The 16582-nt window shown below is 36.3% G+C and overlaps 1 protein-coding gene across 16 annotated transcripts in view; it reads right to left on the bottom strand.

Moving 5' to 3' along the window:
- SNAP91 (synaptosome associated protein 91) overlaps positions 1 to 16582 on the bottom strand; it is a 157000-nt gene that overhangs the window by 49374 nt on the left and 91044 nt on the right. For 8 of the 16 annotated variants that reach the window (XM_049695339.1, XM_049695341.1, XM_049695345.1 and 5 more), the window contains exons 11-12: positions 15049 to 15182; positions 12487 to 12605 (exon numbers count right to left, since the gene is read on the bottom strand). In XM_049695339.1, coding sequence (XP_049551296.1) covers positions 12487 to 12605; positions 15049 to 15182 — 253 coding nt within the window. The remainder of the gene's footprint in view (positions 1 to 12486; positions 12606 to 15048; positions 15183 to 16582) is intronic. The other 8 variants (XM_033428522.2, XM_033428525.2, XM_033428524.2 and 5 more) reach the window with 1 other exon arrangement.

Below are 16582 nucleotides of genomic sequence, written 5' to 3'. Positions count from 1 at the left end.
AATTATAGCACATAGAGCTCTTGACATTAGAAATAGTTTTTAAATTTTAGAATGTACGCCTAGTGAATAGCTGACGTAAGGCTAGGGTATTTTCTGCTGTTAGGTGTCCAGGTCCCAAATCCTGAGAAGTAGAAGGTCCTTCCAATCATTCCTCAAGCCAACCGGACCTGGCCCAATACAACTGTTACTCTACAGTCCTAAGTCCTAAGAGATATGGGAACATATGTATATGTATAACTGATTCACTTTGTTATGAAGCAGAAACTAACACACCATCATAAAGCAATTATACTCCAATAAAGATGTTAAAAAAATAAAAAATATAAATAAAAATATTCATTAGAAACCAAAGTGGGTCATCAGAAGCCAGAGAGATTGGATTCTCTTTTCTCCTGGCGTTGGTGGGGCTCTCCTTAGCCCTGCCCTTATCAATGGCTACTTCAAGCTGCAGTGTGACTTAGCAGAAGAACTAAGAGCCATGTGATTTAACAGCTTCCAGACCTCTCATTGTCTATCACAGGGGACAGGTAATTTATTTCATACATTTGGTAAGTGAGAAAGGAGAAGACTGTTTATGTGTACTAGAAGAAGAGAGAGTTAAAAAGATTTTAAAAAGAGGTATGAAAGATTAAAATATTAGTTCCTTGCTCTTAACTAGTGTTTTGTTCAGATGGAGGGTGATGAGAATGATATGATGGAAGATGGAAAGTAAAATTTCCTAGGAAAATGTACAATGATTAAGCATATTGGTGGATAACTGATGTTGAAAATTTTTTCCACTCTTGGAAACCACAGGTGTTAGTCTCCAAAATCTTAATTTTCTAGATGAAATATAATTTATGTTATATATTCCTTGTTTTATGCAAAATTTTCTCTACTATAAAAGCAAGTCCCTATTACAAGATGATGAGGATGGTTATTAAATATTCTCAAAACTGCTACTTTTTATAGAGGATTAAACTATACAAAAAAACCCCACTTCAGCATAAGAGTTCAATCCATTTGCAAGTAGTACATAATCAGAGTTGTTTGTATTATAGAAATTGCTAGAAAATATTCCCTGTAACCAAGGAAACAGAGCTACAACTAAATGAACAAGGAAATCTATATTGTGCTGTGAGATGGAGCTGAACTTTTCATGTTTTTATGAAGATTAAATGTGTTAATTTATTTAAGTGCTCGCCCATACCAAGAACATATCAAATGCTCAATAATAAGAGTTAATAATAGCAATAGCTTAGATGGTAACTAGCCTTATTGTGGTGATCATTTCACAATGTGTATAAATGTTGAATCACTATGTTGTACACTTGAAACTAATATAATGTTGCATGTCAATTATACTTCAATAAAAAATAGCAATAACTAACATTTAAGTTAAATAATTTTTCATTATAGGACTGTGAATTTCAAAGCTTCTATAAATCTTTCAGAGAGAGCATGTGTATATGTGTGTGTGTGTGTGTGTGTGTGTGTGTGTGTGTGTGTGTGTACACATGAATGTGTTTGAAGACAGCCTGCAGATGTGCCCCCCCAGATCTAATTAACAAGCAAATGGTAATATGGGTCACAAAAACTGCTTGTACTGTAGCTAATATTTCTCATGGAAACTATTAAAGTCATGTGATCACATAATATTGATGAGCGTTCCAGCATGTGTAAATTAACTTCTATTAAGTCTATTAACTCTAATTAAACCCTAGCAGTAATTCTGTATTTCTCAAAAAGTAGAAATTTCATTTCAAGCATTTACAATAAAAAATTACGCATTTTCCACTTCTAAGATGCATAGAAGTACAACACACACACACTCATTTGTTTGTGCAGAGAGGTGAATTTATTATGAAGGAAAAAAACACTCTCCCTTTTATGGGGAGAAAGGTAGGAATTTTAAAAGCACTCTGTATTCTTCCAGGTTCATTACTGGCTGGCAGAATGCCACGTGGAATATGCACTATTTAAATTAAATTTACTAAAATATGAATTTGCTAAAATTTGGTTTACACCAATGACAAGAAATACTATCCTTTACAATACGTCCCCTAAAATGGCAATATTCATCCATACCCAGAACCCCCAAGAGAAATCTGTAAACAACTGATGTAGCCATAGTCATTTGAAAATGAAATCCTCTATCACTATGGTTGGATAAGAACGTCCAAATAGGTCTAAAGAGTTTCAGAGTTTGCATTTTACCATCTAGTTACACAAAATTCAAATAAACTACAATAATAGTGAAGTGATCTTATCAAACAAGAATGAGAAAGTGGTTTTATGTATTTAATTTTTTGCTTAGTCAAATGAGCGAAAACATACTGGTAACAATTTAGCACCTCTTCAAATACGACTGGGTACCTATAGGATAAATGTAAACTGAAGGTAACATTTATCAATTTCATATTTCACAAGTTTACTTGAATTTCTTTCTTTAAATAAGATACATATTTTATTTTTTAATTTTTTGGCCGTGTGCGCGGGCTTGTGGGATCTTATTTTCCCCGATCAGGGACTGAACCTGGGCCCTGGCAGTGAAAGCGCTGAGTCCTAACCTCTGGACCACCAGGGAATTCCCTACTTGAATTTCTTAAGGCTTATAATTTTTACTGTTTTGCTTAGGAATGAGAGAATTTACTTATTAGTATTTTTCTCCCCAGCTGACTTTTCTACTGCTATGAAAGGAGCTGTAGATATTTTGTTGAGACAAAAGACTAATGCTAACCATCAGGTCCTAAGCCAACATTTTCATACACTATAATGCGTTTTGTACTAATTATAAAAAAGTGCTCCCGTTGGGCCAGCAGGTTGGAACAGGAAAAGCACTTCTTCCTCAAGTACGAAAAAAGCCCACAGCTTGGCTAGCAGAAAGCAGGCTGAATTTCAGGCCTCTCGCCCTGCCTTTGGGCAAGGCACAAACTGCGGGTCCACACTGCACAGCCCTGGTTAAAACCACACTAATCTGCTTTCTTCTATATCCACTGACACCTCAATGTTTCAATCATCAATAGTTATTTAGTCCTAACAAAGACTGAAATGTGTTATAATAAAGTTGGTTATTATAACTTATTCCTTATAATGTGTCTTAGCAAAAAGTACTTGAAGATGAATATAAATAAAAATGTTACAATGCAATATAAAAAGATTTCACCAAGGGATTTTCTTTTTCATTTATTATTATTTTGGTGCCAAACAAACCAATCAAACAAAAAGGACACAATTTCTCTTCAGCTTGATGCTGGAGAATACAGTGAAAGGAGACAGTTTACAATTTCACTGTTTATTCATTCAAGTTCTAAATCACTAAACAACTAAATGTTTAATAAGTTCTAAAAATTACAGTGTGAACAATCTACTGATTTAATTAGTTGAGAGAATTAGAGTTAACACATTCATATAATACTGAAAAAAATTTTTGTATAACCCTACAAATTTATAATTAATACTAAATTTTAAATTATAAAAGTTCTATGAAAGTCATTTATATGAATTTTATGGCAGAGAAAACCTGATTTAAGGATATGGGTTTGAAGCATTCTTAAATAAATAGGAAAACATGATACACTGTATAAGATACCGTGGCAATGAAAATTATTAGTAAACTGAAATAATCAAACATTTCTGAAAGATGAAGCTCAGAATGAAAAAACATGAAAACCAGAAGGCCCTTATAAAATCTCTTCAACAAAAATATTTTCCTTTACCAATTGAAATTTAATAAAGTTAAGAGTAGCTGAAAGAAAATTTTTATTAAGAAAATGATAGCTATAGGCTTAGGAGTTGAACGTTTCAACAAAGGAGAAGTTTTAAGTATTTAAATGGAAAAGCACCAATATTTAAATGCTTATAAATACAGTTAGCAACTCTGTTTCACAAGTAGTTATTTTTGCTTACTTTGTTACCACAAAAACTTGGAAATAAAACCAAGAGACCATAGCAGGTAGTGTTGATGTTATATTGCCAATGTCTACCAAACTCACCCAAGGATTATTTAATTACCTGTGGAAATGTATCTTCATTTGATGCTGCAATTTAACTGTTAATTAAGGACTCTGATTCTGAAATGATATACTGAGTTACAGTTCTTGTCTGCTAGTGATGTTCTGTCTGGGAGAAAAGATAACCTCAAGACATGATTTTTACTGCTCTACTGGACATTAACCAGTTTTGTACTTAACCTAGCCATCTTATTTTAACATTTCCTTTCAAATGTCTATAAATACCCAGTTCCTCAAAACGCTCTTTGAGCCAGCTTTATCATCTTACCGGTTTCCTCATCAGCCAGTTAATGTCTTTTACCAGTGCTGTTTTTCCCCACCCCCTTCAGGTTTATGGAGGTATAAGTGACATATAAAAATTGTATATATTTAAGATGCACAATGTGATGATTTGATATACATATACATTATGAAAAGATTACCACAATCAAATTAACACATCTATCATCTCACATAGTTACTGTATTTTTGTAGTGCAAATACTTAAGATTCACTCTTAGCAAATTTTAAGTATACGATACAGTATTATTAAATATGGTAACCATACTGTATATAAGATCTCCAAAACTTATTCATCTTACAACTGACCCTTTGTACCCTTTGACCGTCTTCCCATTCCATGCCCTGCCCTCCGTCGCCCACCACCAGCCTCTGGCAACCACCCTTCTACTTTCTGCATCTATGAGTTTAGATTTCACACAGAAGTGAGATCATACATATTTGTCTTTCTGTGCCTGGTTTATTCACTTAGCATAATGTCCTCCATGTTCATCCATACTGTAACAAATAGGAGGACTTCTTTTTAAAGGACTAAATAATTAATATTCCATTGAACATATACAATGGGTTTCTTTTATATCCTTTTGTCTGTTGACAGACACTTAGGTTATTTTTATATCTTGGCTATTGTGGATAATGCTGTAATGAACATGGGGGTGCAGATCTCCATCCATCCAGAAGTGAGACTGGTGAATCATGTGACAGTTCTATTTTCAATTCTTTGAGGAACCTCTATATTTTTTCCATGATGGTTGTACAGCCACTATGGAGAACAGTATGGAGGCTCCTTAAAAGACTAAAAATAGAATTACCATATGACCCAGCAATCCCACTGGGCATATACTGGGCATATACCCTGAGAAAACCATAATTCAAAAAGATACATGTACCACAATGTTCACTGCAGCACTACTTACAATAGCCAGGACATGGAACCAACCTCAATGTCCATCGACAGGTGAATGGATAAAGAAGATGTGGTATATACATACAATGGAATATTACTCAGCCATAAAAAGGAACGAAATTGAATTATATGTAACGAGGTGGATGGACCCAGAGTCTGTCATACAGAGGGAAGTAAGTCAGAAAGAGAAAAATACCATATGCTAAAGCACATATATGGAATCTAAAAAAATGGTACTGACGAACCTAATGGCAGGGCAGGAATAAAGACGCAGACGTAAAGAACGTACTTGAGGACTTGGCATGGGGAAGGGGAAGTAGGGATGAAGTGAGAGAGTTGCATTGAAATATATACACTACCAAACATAAAACGGATGGTTAGTGGGAAGCTGCTGTATAGCATAAGGAGATCAGCTCAATGCTTTGTGATGACCTAGAGGGGTGGGATAGGAAGGGTGGGAGGGAGGCTCAAGAGGGAGGGGATATGGGGATATATGTATACGTATAGCTGATTCACTATGTTGTATAGCAGCAACTGACACAACATTGTAAAGCAATTATACTCCAATAAAAAAAATTGAAAAATAAAAATAAATAAAAAATAAACTATAATGGCTGCACCAATTTACATCTCCAGCAACAATGAATAATGGTTCCCTTTTCTCCACTCCCTCACCAAACACTTGTTATCTCTTGTGTTTTTGATAACAGTTATCCTAACAAGTGTGGGGTGCTATCTCTGTGGTTCTGATTTGCATTTTCCTAATGATTAATGACAGTGAACACCTTTTCATATACTTTTTGGCCATTTGCATACCTTGTTTGGAAAATGTCTATTTATGCCCTTTGCCCATTTTAAAATCAAGTTATTTGGGTTTTTTTTTTTTTTTTTTTTACAAATATTTTCTCCCATTCCACAGGCTGCACTTTTATTTTGTTGTTTCCTTTGCTGTGTAGAAGTTTTTTAGTTTGAATGTAGTCTTACTTGCTTATTTTTGCTTTTGTTGCCTGTGTTTTTTGGTGGCAAATAAAAAAATTCACTGCTAAGACCAATGTCTAGGAGTTTTTTCCCTGTTTTCTTCAAGGAGTTTTACGGTTTCAGATCTTGTATTTAAGTCTTTAATCCATTTGAGTTAATTTTTGTGTATGATGTAAGATAAGGTTCCAATTTCATTCTTTTGCACATAGATATCTAGTTTTCCCAACACCATTTATTAAAGAGACTATCTGTTCCCTGTTGTGTATTCTTGGCATCCTTGTCAAAGGTTAGCTAACTGAATATGCATGGGTTTATTTCTGGGCTCTCTATTCTCTTGTTCTGTTGGTTGAGGTGTCTGTTTTCATGCCAGTACCATCCCATTTTGGTTACTATAGCTTTGAAATATAGGTTGATTTCAGGAAGTTTGATGCCTCCAGCCTTATTTTTCTTCCTCAAGATTCCTTTGGCTATTTGGTGTCTTTTGTGGTCTGTATGAACACAAAATTTTTTTTCTATTAATAGGAAAAGGCCATTACAATTTTTCTAGGAATTGCAATGAATCTGTAGATCACTTTGGGTAGTACGGACATTTTAACAGTATTAATTCTTCTAATCCATGAACACAGGATATCGTTCCATTTATTTGTATCTTCAATTTCTTTCATCAATGTCTTATAGTTTTCAGTGTACAGGTTTTTCACCTCTTTGGTTAAATTTATTCCTAAGTATTTTATTCTTTTTGATGCTGCTCTAAATGGGATTGTTTTCTTCATTTCTTTTTCAGATAGTTTGTTGTTAGTGTATAGAAATGCAGTTGATTTTTGTACATAAATTGTGTATCCCGAACTTACTGAATTCGTTTATTAGTTCTAACAGTTTTTTGGTGGAGTCTTTTGGGTTTCTACATATAAGATTATGTCATCTGAAGAGACAATTTTATTTCTTCTTTTCCTATTTGGATGCATTTTATTTCTTTTTCTTGACTAACTGCTCTTGTTTAGACTTCCAGTACTATGTCGAGTAGAAGTGGAGAGAGTAGGCATCCTTGTCTTGTTCCTAATCTTAGAGGAAAAGGTTACAGCTTTTCATCATTAAGTATCATGTCAGCTGTGGACTTGTCATATATGCCCTTTATTATGTTGAGATACATTCCTTATTTACCTAATTTGTTAAGAGTTTTTATCATGAAAGGTTATTAAATTTTGTTAAGTACTTTTTCTGCATCTATTGAGATGATCATATGATTTTTTACCCTTCATTCTGTAATGTGGTGTGTATCACTTGCATATGTTGAACCATCCTTGCATCCCAGGGATAAATCCCACTTGATCATGGTGTATGACCCTTTTAATTTGCTGCTGAATTCAGTTTTCTAATGTTTTGTGAAGGATTCTTGCAGCTATGTTCTTGTAGTATCTGTGTATGGCTTTGGAATGAGTGTAAAACTAGCTTCAAAAAATAAGTTTGCAAGTATTCCCTCCTTTTAAATTTTTTGGGAAGAGTGTGAGTAGGACTGGCATTAATTCCTGTTTAAATGTTTGGTAGAATTCACCCATGAAGCTATATGGTCATGGGTTTTTCTTTGCTGGGAGGTTTTTGATTACCGCTTCAATTTCCTTATTTCATATGGGTCTGTTGAGATTTTCTATTTCTTCATGATTCTGTCTTGGTCAATTGTATCTTTCTAGGAATTTATCCATTTCTTTTAGGTTATCCAATTATGGCATAAATTGCTCACAGTAGTCTCTTATGATTCTTTGTATTTTTATGGTATCAGCTATAATGTTTCTTCTTTCATTTATAATTTTATTTTTGAGTTGTTGCTCTTTTTTTCTTGGTTAGTCTAGCTGTAAGAAATTTTATCTTTTCAGAAAACCAACCCTTAGTTTTGTTGATCTTTTCTATTGTCTTTCTAGTCTCTATTTCATTTACTTCTGCTGTAATCTTTATTACGTCTTCCCTTCTGCTATCTTTTGGCTAAGTTTGCTCTTTGTCTAGTTCTGTGAGATGTAAAGCTAGATTGTTTATTTGAGATCTTTCTTTTTCTTAATGGAGGCATTTAGCGCTATAAATGTCCCTCTTAGAACTGCTTTTGCAGAATCATGTAAGTTTTGATATGTTGTGTTTCCATTTTCCTTTGTCTCAAGATTCTTTTTAATTTCTTTTTGATTTCTTCTTTGACCCACTGGTTGGCTGTATGTTATTTAATCTCCGCATGTTTGTGAATTTTCAAAATTTTCTTCTGTTACTGATTTCTAGTTTCATACCACTGAAGGTCAGAAATGATACTTGATATGACTTCAATCTTCTTTAATTTGTTAAGAAATTTTTAGTGTCCCAACATATGATCTACCCTGTTCTGTGTGCACCTGAGGAGAATGTATATTCTGCTGTGTTGGATGAAATTTTCTGTTTATGCCTATTAGGTCCATTTGGGGTAAACTGTTATTCAAGTTTGCTATTTTCTTACTGATTTCTGTCTGGATGATCGATCTATTGTTAAAATTGGCATACTGAAGCCCCCCACTATTACTGTATGGTTGTCTATTTCTCTCCTCAGTTCTGTTAATATTTGCTTTATATATTTAGATATTTTGATGTTTATACCCTCTTGATGAATTGATTTTATCATTATATAGTGATTTTCTTTGTTTCTTGTGATAGATTTTGACTGCAAATCTTTTCCCATCCCTTTACCTTGCCTATGTATGTCCTTAAAGTTAAAAGGAGTCTCCTGTAGGCACTAGATTGTTGGATCTTGTTTTTTGTTTTTTTTAACATCCACTGAACTACTCTATTATTTGATAGGAGAATTTAATCCATTTAAATTTACAGTATTTATAGGTAAGGACTTACTATTGTCATTTTGTTTACTGTTTTCTGACCATTCTGTAGTTCCTTCGTTCTTTTCTTCCTCTCTTGCTCTCTTCCTTTGTGACTTGATGATTTTCCTCAGTGGTATGCTTTGATTCCTTTCTCTTTATTTTTAGTATCTAGTAGAGGTTTTTTTCTTTGTGTTTACCATGGGGCTTACATAAAACATCTTATAGTTTTAACAGTCTATTTTAAGCTGATAACAACTTAACTTCAATCACATACAAAAAGTATGGACACTTCTACCTTTCTCTACTCTCCACATATTATCCACCCTACATCTTTTTATATTGTGTATGTAGTAGCAAATTATTGTAGCTTTAGTTATTTTAAATTCTCTTGTCTTTTAACTTTCATACCAGGGTTAAAACTGATTTACCTACTACATTTACAGTATTAGAGTATTCTGAATTTGACTACAAATTTACCTTTACCAGTGAGTTTGATACAGCTGACCCTTGAACAGCAAAGGGGTTACGGGAGCCAACCACCCATGCAGTCAAAAATCCACCTATACATTTACAGTTGGTCCTCCATATCCACAGTTCTGCAGATTCAACGAACCATGTATTGTTTAGTTGTGTATTACATATTTAGTGGAAAAAAAATCTGTGTATAAGTGGACTCTCACAGTTCAAACTCATGTTGTTCAAGGGATGTACCTTCATACATTTTCTCATTGTTATTTAGCATCCTTTTGTTTTATCTTAAAGAAATCCCTTTAGTATTTCCTGTAAGACAGGTCTAGTGGTGAAGAATTCTCTCAGATTTTGTTTGTCAGGTAATGTCTTTTTCTCGCCTTCACTTCTGAAGAACAACTTTGCCAGGTATAGTATTCTTGGTTGGCAGTTTTTTTCTTTCAGGACTTTTATTATATCATGCTACTTACTCCTGGCCTGCAAGGTTTCTGCTGAGAAATATGCTGATAGCTTTATCAGGGTTCCCTTGTATGTGAGGAGGTGCTTTTCTCTTGTTTTCAAAAGTTTCTCTTTGTCTTTGACTTCTGACAATCTGATTAAATACTGTGTCTCAGGTAATATTCTTTGGATTCATCTTGCTTGGAGACTTTTGAACTTCATGAATTTAAATGTCCATATCCCTCCCATGATTTATGAAGTTTTTAGCCATTATCTTTAAATAAGCTTTCTTCTCTTTCTCACTTTCTTCTCTTTCTGGGACTCCCATAATGCACATATTAATTAATTTTATGGCATCCCATAGGTCCTGTATGCATCACTTTTTTTCCTTTTTGTTCCTTTAATTGGCTATTTTCTAATGCTCTATCTTTGAGTTTGTTGATTCTTTACTCTGTCTGATCAAGTAAGCTCTCTACTGAGTTTTTCTTTTCAGTTCAGTCATAGTATTCTGTTTCATTCAGAATTTCTGTTTTGTTCCCTTTTATGGTTTCTATTTTCTTATTTTGTTCATGTATACTTTTCTTGACTTAATTTTGTTGCCTATTTGTGTTCTCTTGTATTTCATTGAGTTTCTTAAAGATAATTATTTTTAATTTGTTATCAAGCTATGTAGAGATCTCCATTTATTTAGGGTAAGCTATTAGAGATTTATTAGTTTCCTTTGGCAGTGTCATGTCTGTTTGCCTGATTCTTCATATTCTGTGTAGCCCTGTGTTGGTGTCTGTGCATCTGAAGGAGCAAACACCTCTTCCTGTTTTTAAACACTGGTTTTGGCAGGCCTTCTCCTGTCAGGTCCCTGGGCTGATGATACTGACTCCGGGATTGCAGTTGAGTGGGGTTGGGGCTGGGTCATGTGGCTGCTTCTGGGTCTGCTGTAGTGTCCATGTTAGTGGGCCTGTTACCAGGGGCTTGGGTGGGTATAGATCCTGCCTCCTGGTCCCTGAGCGGACAGGACTGCCTTCACGACCTTGGTTAGTAGGGCTGGAACTGGGACAAGGGTCCACTTCAGGATGTGCAGTTGGGTTCAGAGATGGTGGGCTTGTTACCAGGTACGTGTCTGGGTGTAGCTCCTGCTGGGTCTCCGGCTAGGCCAGACTAGCCCTGGACTGCAGCTAAGTGGGGCTAAATGAAGTGAGAAGGTTGCTTTAAGGTCCACAGTTGGGACCAAGATCTATAGGCCTGCCCATAGGGGCATGGATGAGTGTGTTTCCCACAAGGTCCCTGGGTGGGTCGGACTGAGGGGCTGGAGCCTAGTCACAAGGCTGATTCAGGATCTGAGCTTGGATTAAGGTCACTGGGCCTGCCTCTGGGGGCACAGACAGATGTGTCTCCTGCTGGATCCCCGGGCAGGCAGGACTGCTCCTGGACCATGACTGAGAGAGGCTGGAGCTGGGTCACAGGCAGTTTCAGGGTCCACAGTTGAGACCAAGGACAGGAGGCCTGTTACCCAAGGCATGGGTGTGTCCACTCCTCCCTGGTCCCTTGGCAGATGTTACTGGTGGCAGGATCATGGCCAAACAGGACTGTAGTGAGTCCACAGGGGCATGGCAGTGTTTCCAGGTCTGTTGCCAGGACCAGCGTTGGCGAGCCTCCCACCTGGGAGTAGGCTTGCCTTCTCAAATCAACTGTTTTTGGTCTTGGGCTCCACTTGGGCTTTGCAACCTTTTACTGGATCCCAAAGCTCCCACAAAGGCACTTTTATCTGTGGGTGGCTGCCAGAGTACTGTTCCTATGGGGAGATATGATGGGACACCTCCTGTGTCAGTCCCTCTGTGTTGTTTCCCTCTGTGTTGTTCCTACGAGCCATTTTCAAGCTTAAACAATTTTTTATTTTGATAGTTTGATGTAGTAGAGTACGTTATTTAACACCAACTCTGTGAAGCTTTGAGAATTAAGCAGTAATTCACTTAATTTTTATACTGGTATTAAATATGTTTAATTAAAAACATATAAAAGCTTAATTTTTTCCCCCAAGATCCATGAATAAAATGGAAATCGAGCACTTAGGTGTGACTCCTCTTAATTAGTTTAGGACGGATATTTTCTGGCACCAAGAAGAGTCTATCCCAGATTTCAACTGCATGAAGTCAAATACAACGTGAATAAAACCAGTTAAGGTCTAAAGGAATCCATGAAGGAGACCATATCTGAACAAGCCAAATTCGACATGCTGCCTCTGAGTAATCTCCTAAGTTCATGGGAACACCCAGTCTTCTAAGGCCTGCATCTCTAGGGAGCAACTACTAAAAATAATCAGAATCTGAGAACAGCGAAGAAAAAATACTCCCATTGTTCCAGCTTTTAAACTAAAAAACGGTATGATTACTTGAATATTTTAACTGTATTATGGGTACTTTTTCTGTCTTTGTCTCGCTGTCTCAATATATATTTCAATCAATCAATCAATCAATGCCATTCTTAACATTTTCTCCCCGAGTTTCTAGCACCATTTTGGATAATCAGAAGGTAAGCATAACAATTACAGCCTGAATAAAAACAACTAAATAGAAAAATGGCATGGTTGCCTGGTTTCACTCACCCCCCCACGCAGTGGCGCCTCCTGAAGGTGGTGGTGGTGCTGGTGTCGCGGCTGCTGCCGCCCCTGCAGAGGAGAAGTCTGGCTGCAGGTCCAGGAGATCACTAGATGGTTTAGAAGCGCTGAAAGGAAAATATGATTTTAAAATCGGATTTTGCAATTTTAAAATGTAAAGATGCTTTTTAAATAAAGACTTATGCAGAAAACATCACAGATTTTGGCTATTTTAAATTCAGTAAGAGAATAATATTTTGTAAAGTACAGCAGTAAAGCATATGTTCCTCTATACTGAGAGTTGGCAAACAACTTTCGTAAAGGGCCAGATACTAAAAATTTTAGGTTTGCGAGCCAGACAGTCTCTATCGCTATTCGACTCTGCCAGTGCAGAGTGAAATAAGACACAGGCAGTACGTAAGCAAATGAACATGCTTTTGTTCCAATAAAAATTTATTTACAGAAAAAGACAGTGGGCTAGATTTGATCTATGGGCCATCGTTTGCCAACTCTTGCAAAGTTAAATTATACCTCAAGCAATGGGTCACTCAGCAAATCACAGAGCAGAAATTAAAAGGGAAAATCTAAATGCCTCAAAATAAGGGGGAATTTTAAACATGTTATGTCCACTGGGTAGCATCTAAAATGCTGGTTATGAGGGCTATGAAAAAAGGAAACGTACTCCAAATAATAAAGGTAAGAGAATTATTGGTAATTTTTTTCCTTTTCTCTATTTTCTAAAGTTTTTTTGTATGCTTTTTTGGTAGTATGGTAAATAATTCTTAACTTGAAAAGAATTTATAAACCAAAGAATACTAAAATGAATAATCACTATTGTACCTTTTTTCTAAGTTAAACTACAACACATCAAGTTTGCCTATAAGAGACCTCACCTAAAAATAATTCCATATTTTTCACTCTTATTCAATTGGGGCTGTGCTTTTCAAAGCTCCTCCATCTAAAGAAGTTCCAAGGAGAAGCCTAGAGCGTTGTTACTCAAAGTGTAGTTTCCAAACTAGCAGCATCCTGGCACCTTGTTAGAAATGCAAAATCCCAGGCTTAACCATTATCTACTACATCAGTCTTCATTTTACTACAACCCCAGGGGTTTCACTGTACAGTCAGGTTTAAGGAGCACTGGCTTAAAGGCTGCCAGACCAGGTACTAAGCCATCAGGGTCCCAGGTTCCCCACCCCTCCTCATAAATAGCCATTCCATCTTTATCTTTTTTACGTGTTAGATTTCCGAGCAATATTTTTTGGAAAAAAGGATTCTGCTGCTTAAAAAAAAAAAGTTTCAAGACCCCTGAAACTTGCCTAGTTTTGATGTCTATTTCATAAATACGACTGGTCTAAGAGCCAGAACAGGGAAACATTTATTATTAAGACTGGAATCAAAGCTTTTATAAGAAGCAATCTATCTTAGTATAGAGGCAGAAAGGACTTGGCTTTTCCAAGCCTGTGATTATGAAAGCAGAATTAAGCAAGTAGAGGGTAACGTGCATAGTTAACACGCACACATCATGGGGCTTTATTGCTCAGTTCAAAATTCACGTCTCCAAATGCAGGGCATTCCTAATCAGAGTCACAGATACTACAAGATGGGACTCGAATGCTCTCAAGGCTAAAGAACCAAACAAAGAGTTGACCTAAATTATTATCTGAGGAAGCCTCTCTGAGTTGGGGCTTCATTTCAGGTGGCCCAGAGATTTTACAGAAAGCACAGTCATCCCTCCCCTTTCTCACTACTGTTCTGACCTTTAGGCACTACGAAAGCAATAAGGGGGCTTCCCTGGTGGTGCAGTAGATAAGACTCCACGCTCCCAATACGGGGGCCCGGATTTGATCCCTGGTCAGGGAACTAGATCCCATATGCATGCCGCAACTAAGAGTTCACATGCCACAACTAAGGAGCCCTGGAGCTGCAATTAAGCATTCCTGGAGCCGCAACTAAGGAGCCCACGAGCCACAACTAAGGAGCCCACGAGTCACAACTAAGGAGCCCATGAGCCACAACTAAGGAGCCTGCCTGCCGCAACTAAGACCTGGTGCAACCAAATAAATAAATAAATATTTTAAAAAAGCAATTAGGCACATCCTGACGGTTTCTTCCTACCACCAGAGTTTGAGTTCCTCATATGCACCAGCTAATTGGCCTGCAACTACAAGCATTTCATTTCACTTCACTTCCTTTCATCTCATTTCTTAGCACTTTAAGACACCCTTTAAATTTCACACAAGGAGAAACTAATTTCAGAAAACACTGTCCATATCATCCATTTCAGAAGAACCTGAAGTGTGTGCATCTTTCTTCCACTTCCTTTGCCAAATGTGTGAGCACCAAGGTGATTTCCACAGCTTACGTCTTTCTTACACTTTGAGAGGTACAAGCCTAAGTAACTGTATGAAGTATAGAAGAACTTAGTCTATGTACCTGAAAATAACCCCAAATATCACACATTTACTAGGACTACATCTCATTTTGTGAAGTCACTGGGTTTGGTACACAAAAATAAAATGAAAACCTGATCATAATATTAATAAACGGTTCGCTGCATTCTCATGAACTAACCTGACTGGTACAGCCGCAGATGCAGTTGCAAACAAATCAACTGGAGGGGATGTGTCAATAGTTTTAGCTGGTGTAGAATTAGGCGACGTAACAGTTGTGGCTGGAGAAGACTGAAAGGGAAGATGCAAAGCACACTCTGGTCAGATTTGAATCTACAGGACACAAGGCAAGAGGACCTCCAATTTTCAGACCCATGCCATGCCCAGCAATTTTCTGGTTGCTCCTCGTGGGAGAAATAACTCAAGAAAATTTGAAATTGAGAACTGTAATAAATAATCAATACTGGACAAAACATGTTTCAAATTTTAAAAGTTATATGTAATTTACATAAAATTATGAAAAAAAATAATTGGCCTAACGTTGCAATGACTTCTATGCATGTATTTACAGTTAAAGCCAAACAATAAATTAGGAGTTTGGGATTAACAGATACACACTACTATATATAAAATAGATAAACAACAAGGTCCTACTGTATAGCACAGGGAACTTTATTCAGTAACTTGAAATAACTTATAATGGAAAACAATCTGAAGAAGAATACACAAACACACATATATACACATATACATATATATAAGGGGTGAATCACTTCGCTGAGCATCAGAAACTATCACAGCATTGTAAATCAACTACACTTCAATAAAAAAATAAAATAAAATAAAAGCCAAACATACTTTCTAAACATTAAATTAGTGGGAAAGATCTTGCTAGCTGCCAAAAATGGAAAAAAAAATTAATTGTAATGACTTCTGTGAAACCAAGGCCATTGTTTTCTTTTCTGCATCCTAAACAGATTTCATGTAAAGTCTTCTCAGATGCCTTTAAAATCTAGAAATGTAACTTACAAAATAGTTCACAGATGGCAGAGAACAATTCCCAAACAAGATTCAAGTCACCGACAGCTTGAGGATAGCCCATCACTAATATGAAACAGATAAAACTAAAAAAGTGAAATAAAACCTAACATTTATTGTCCTGGGCTGGTTTAAGAAGAGGACTTAATAGTCAGCTAATATATCAAAAAAAATGTTTGTTTAGTAACTACCCTAACTCTATTTGGTATATTTAATTTGCTTGTATTCACAAGAGAAAGATTAATAGCAATCTCAAACCAGTCCACCAATACTTAGCTCTGTAAGTGGAAACGAGACCTAACAGCAAGCAAAGTGCACAGAGACCAAGGTCAAGCAAGGGCCATCAGACACTGCTGTAACAGGACATCTAATGTCAAGTAGACCAAACTCACAGGAAGTTTGAAAAAGAACAATTTAAGAAAAAGGACTGAGGAGATAAGAAATGTATAGGAGTTTCCAGACTTAGATAGTATCTGCTCAATAGCTGTTTGTCCAAGAATATAACTAATCAAGAAGTCAAAATCCAAAGATACACAAGTGCCAAGCGCTCAGCACTTCAAGAAAGACAAACCCATGAGCAGTATGGATGCTGTTGCTCAGAAAGGGTGAACTCAAGCTTTGCTCTTCACCCAAAATTTAAAATTTCCAAATGGAATGTGAAAGATTATCAAGGGGAT

The sequence above is a fragment of the Orcinus orca genome, chromosome 12 (genome assembly GCF_937001465.1).
Source record: "Orcinus orca chromosome 12, mOrcOrc1.1, whole genome shotgun sequence".
NCBI lineage: Eukaryota > Metazoa > Chordata > Mammalia > Artiodactyla > Delphinidae > Orcinus > Orcinus orca.
This window is presented reverse-complemented; position numbering and strand designations above follow the sequence as displayed.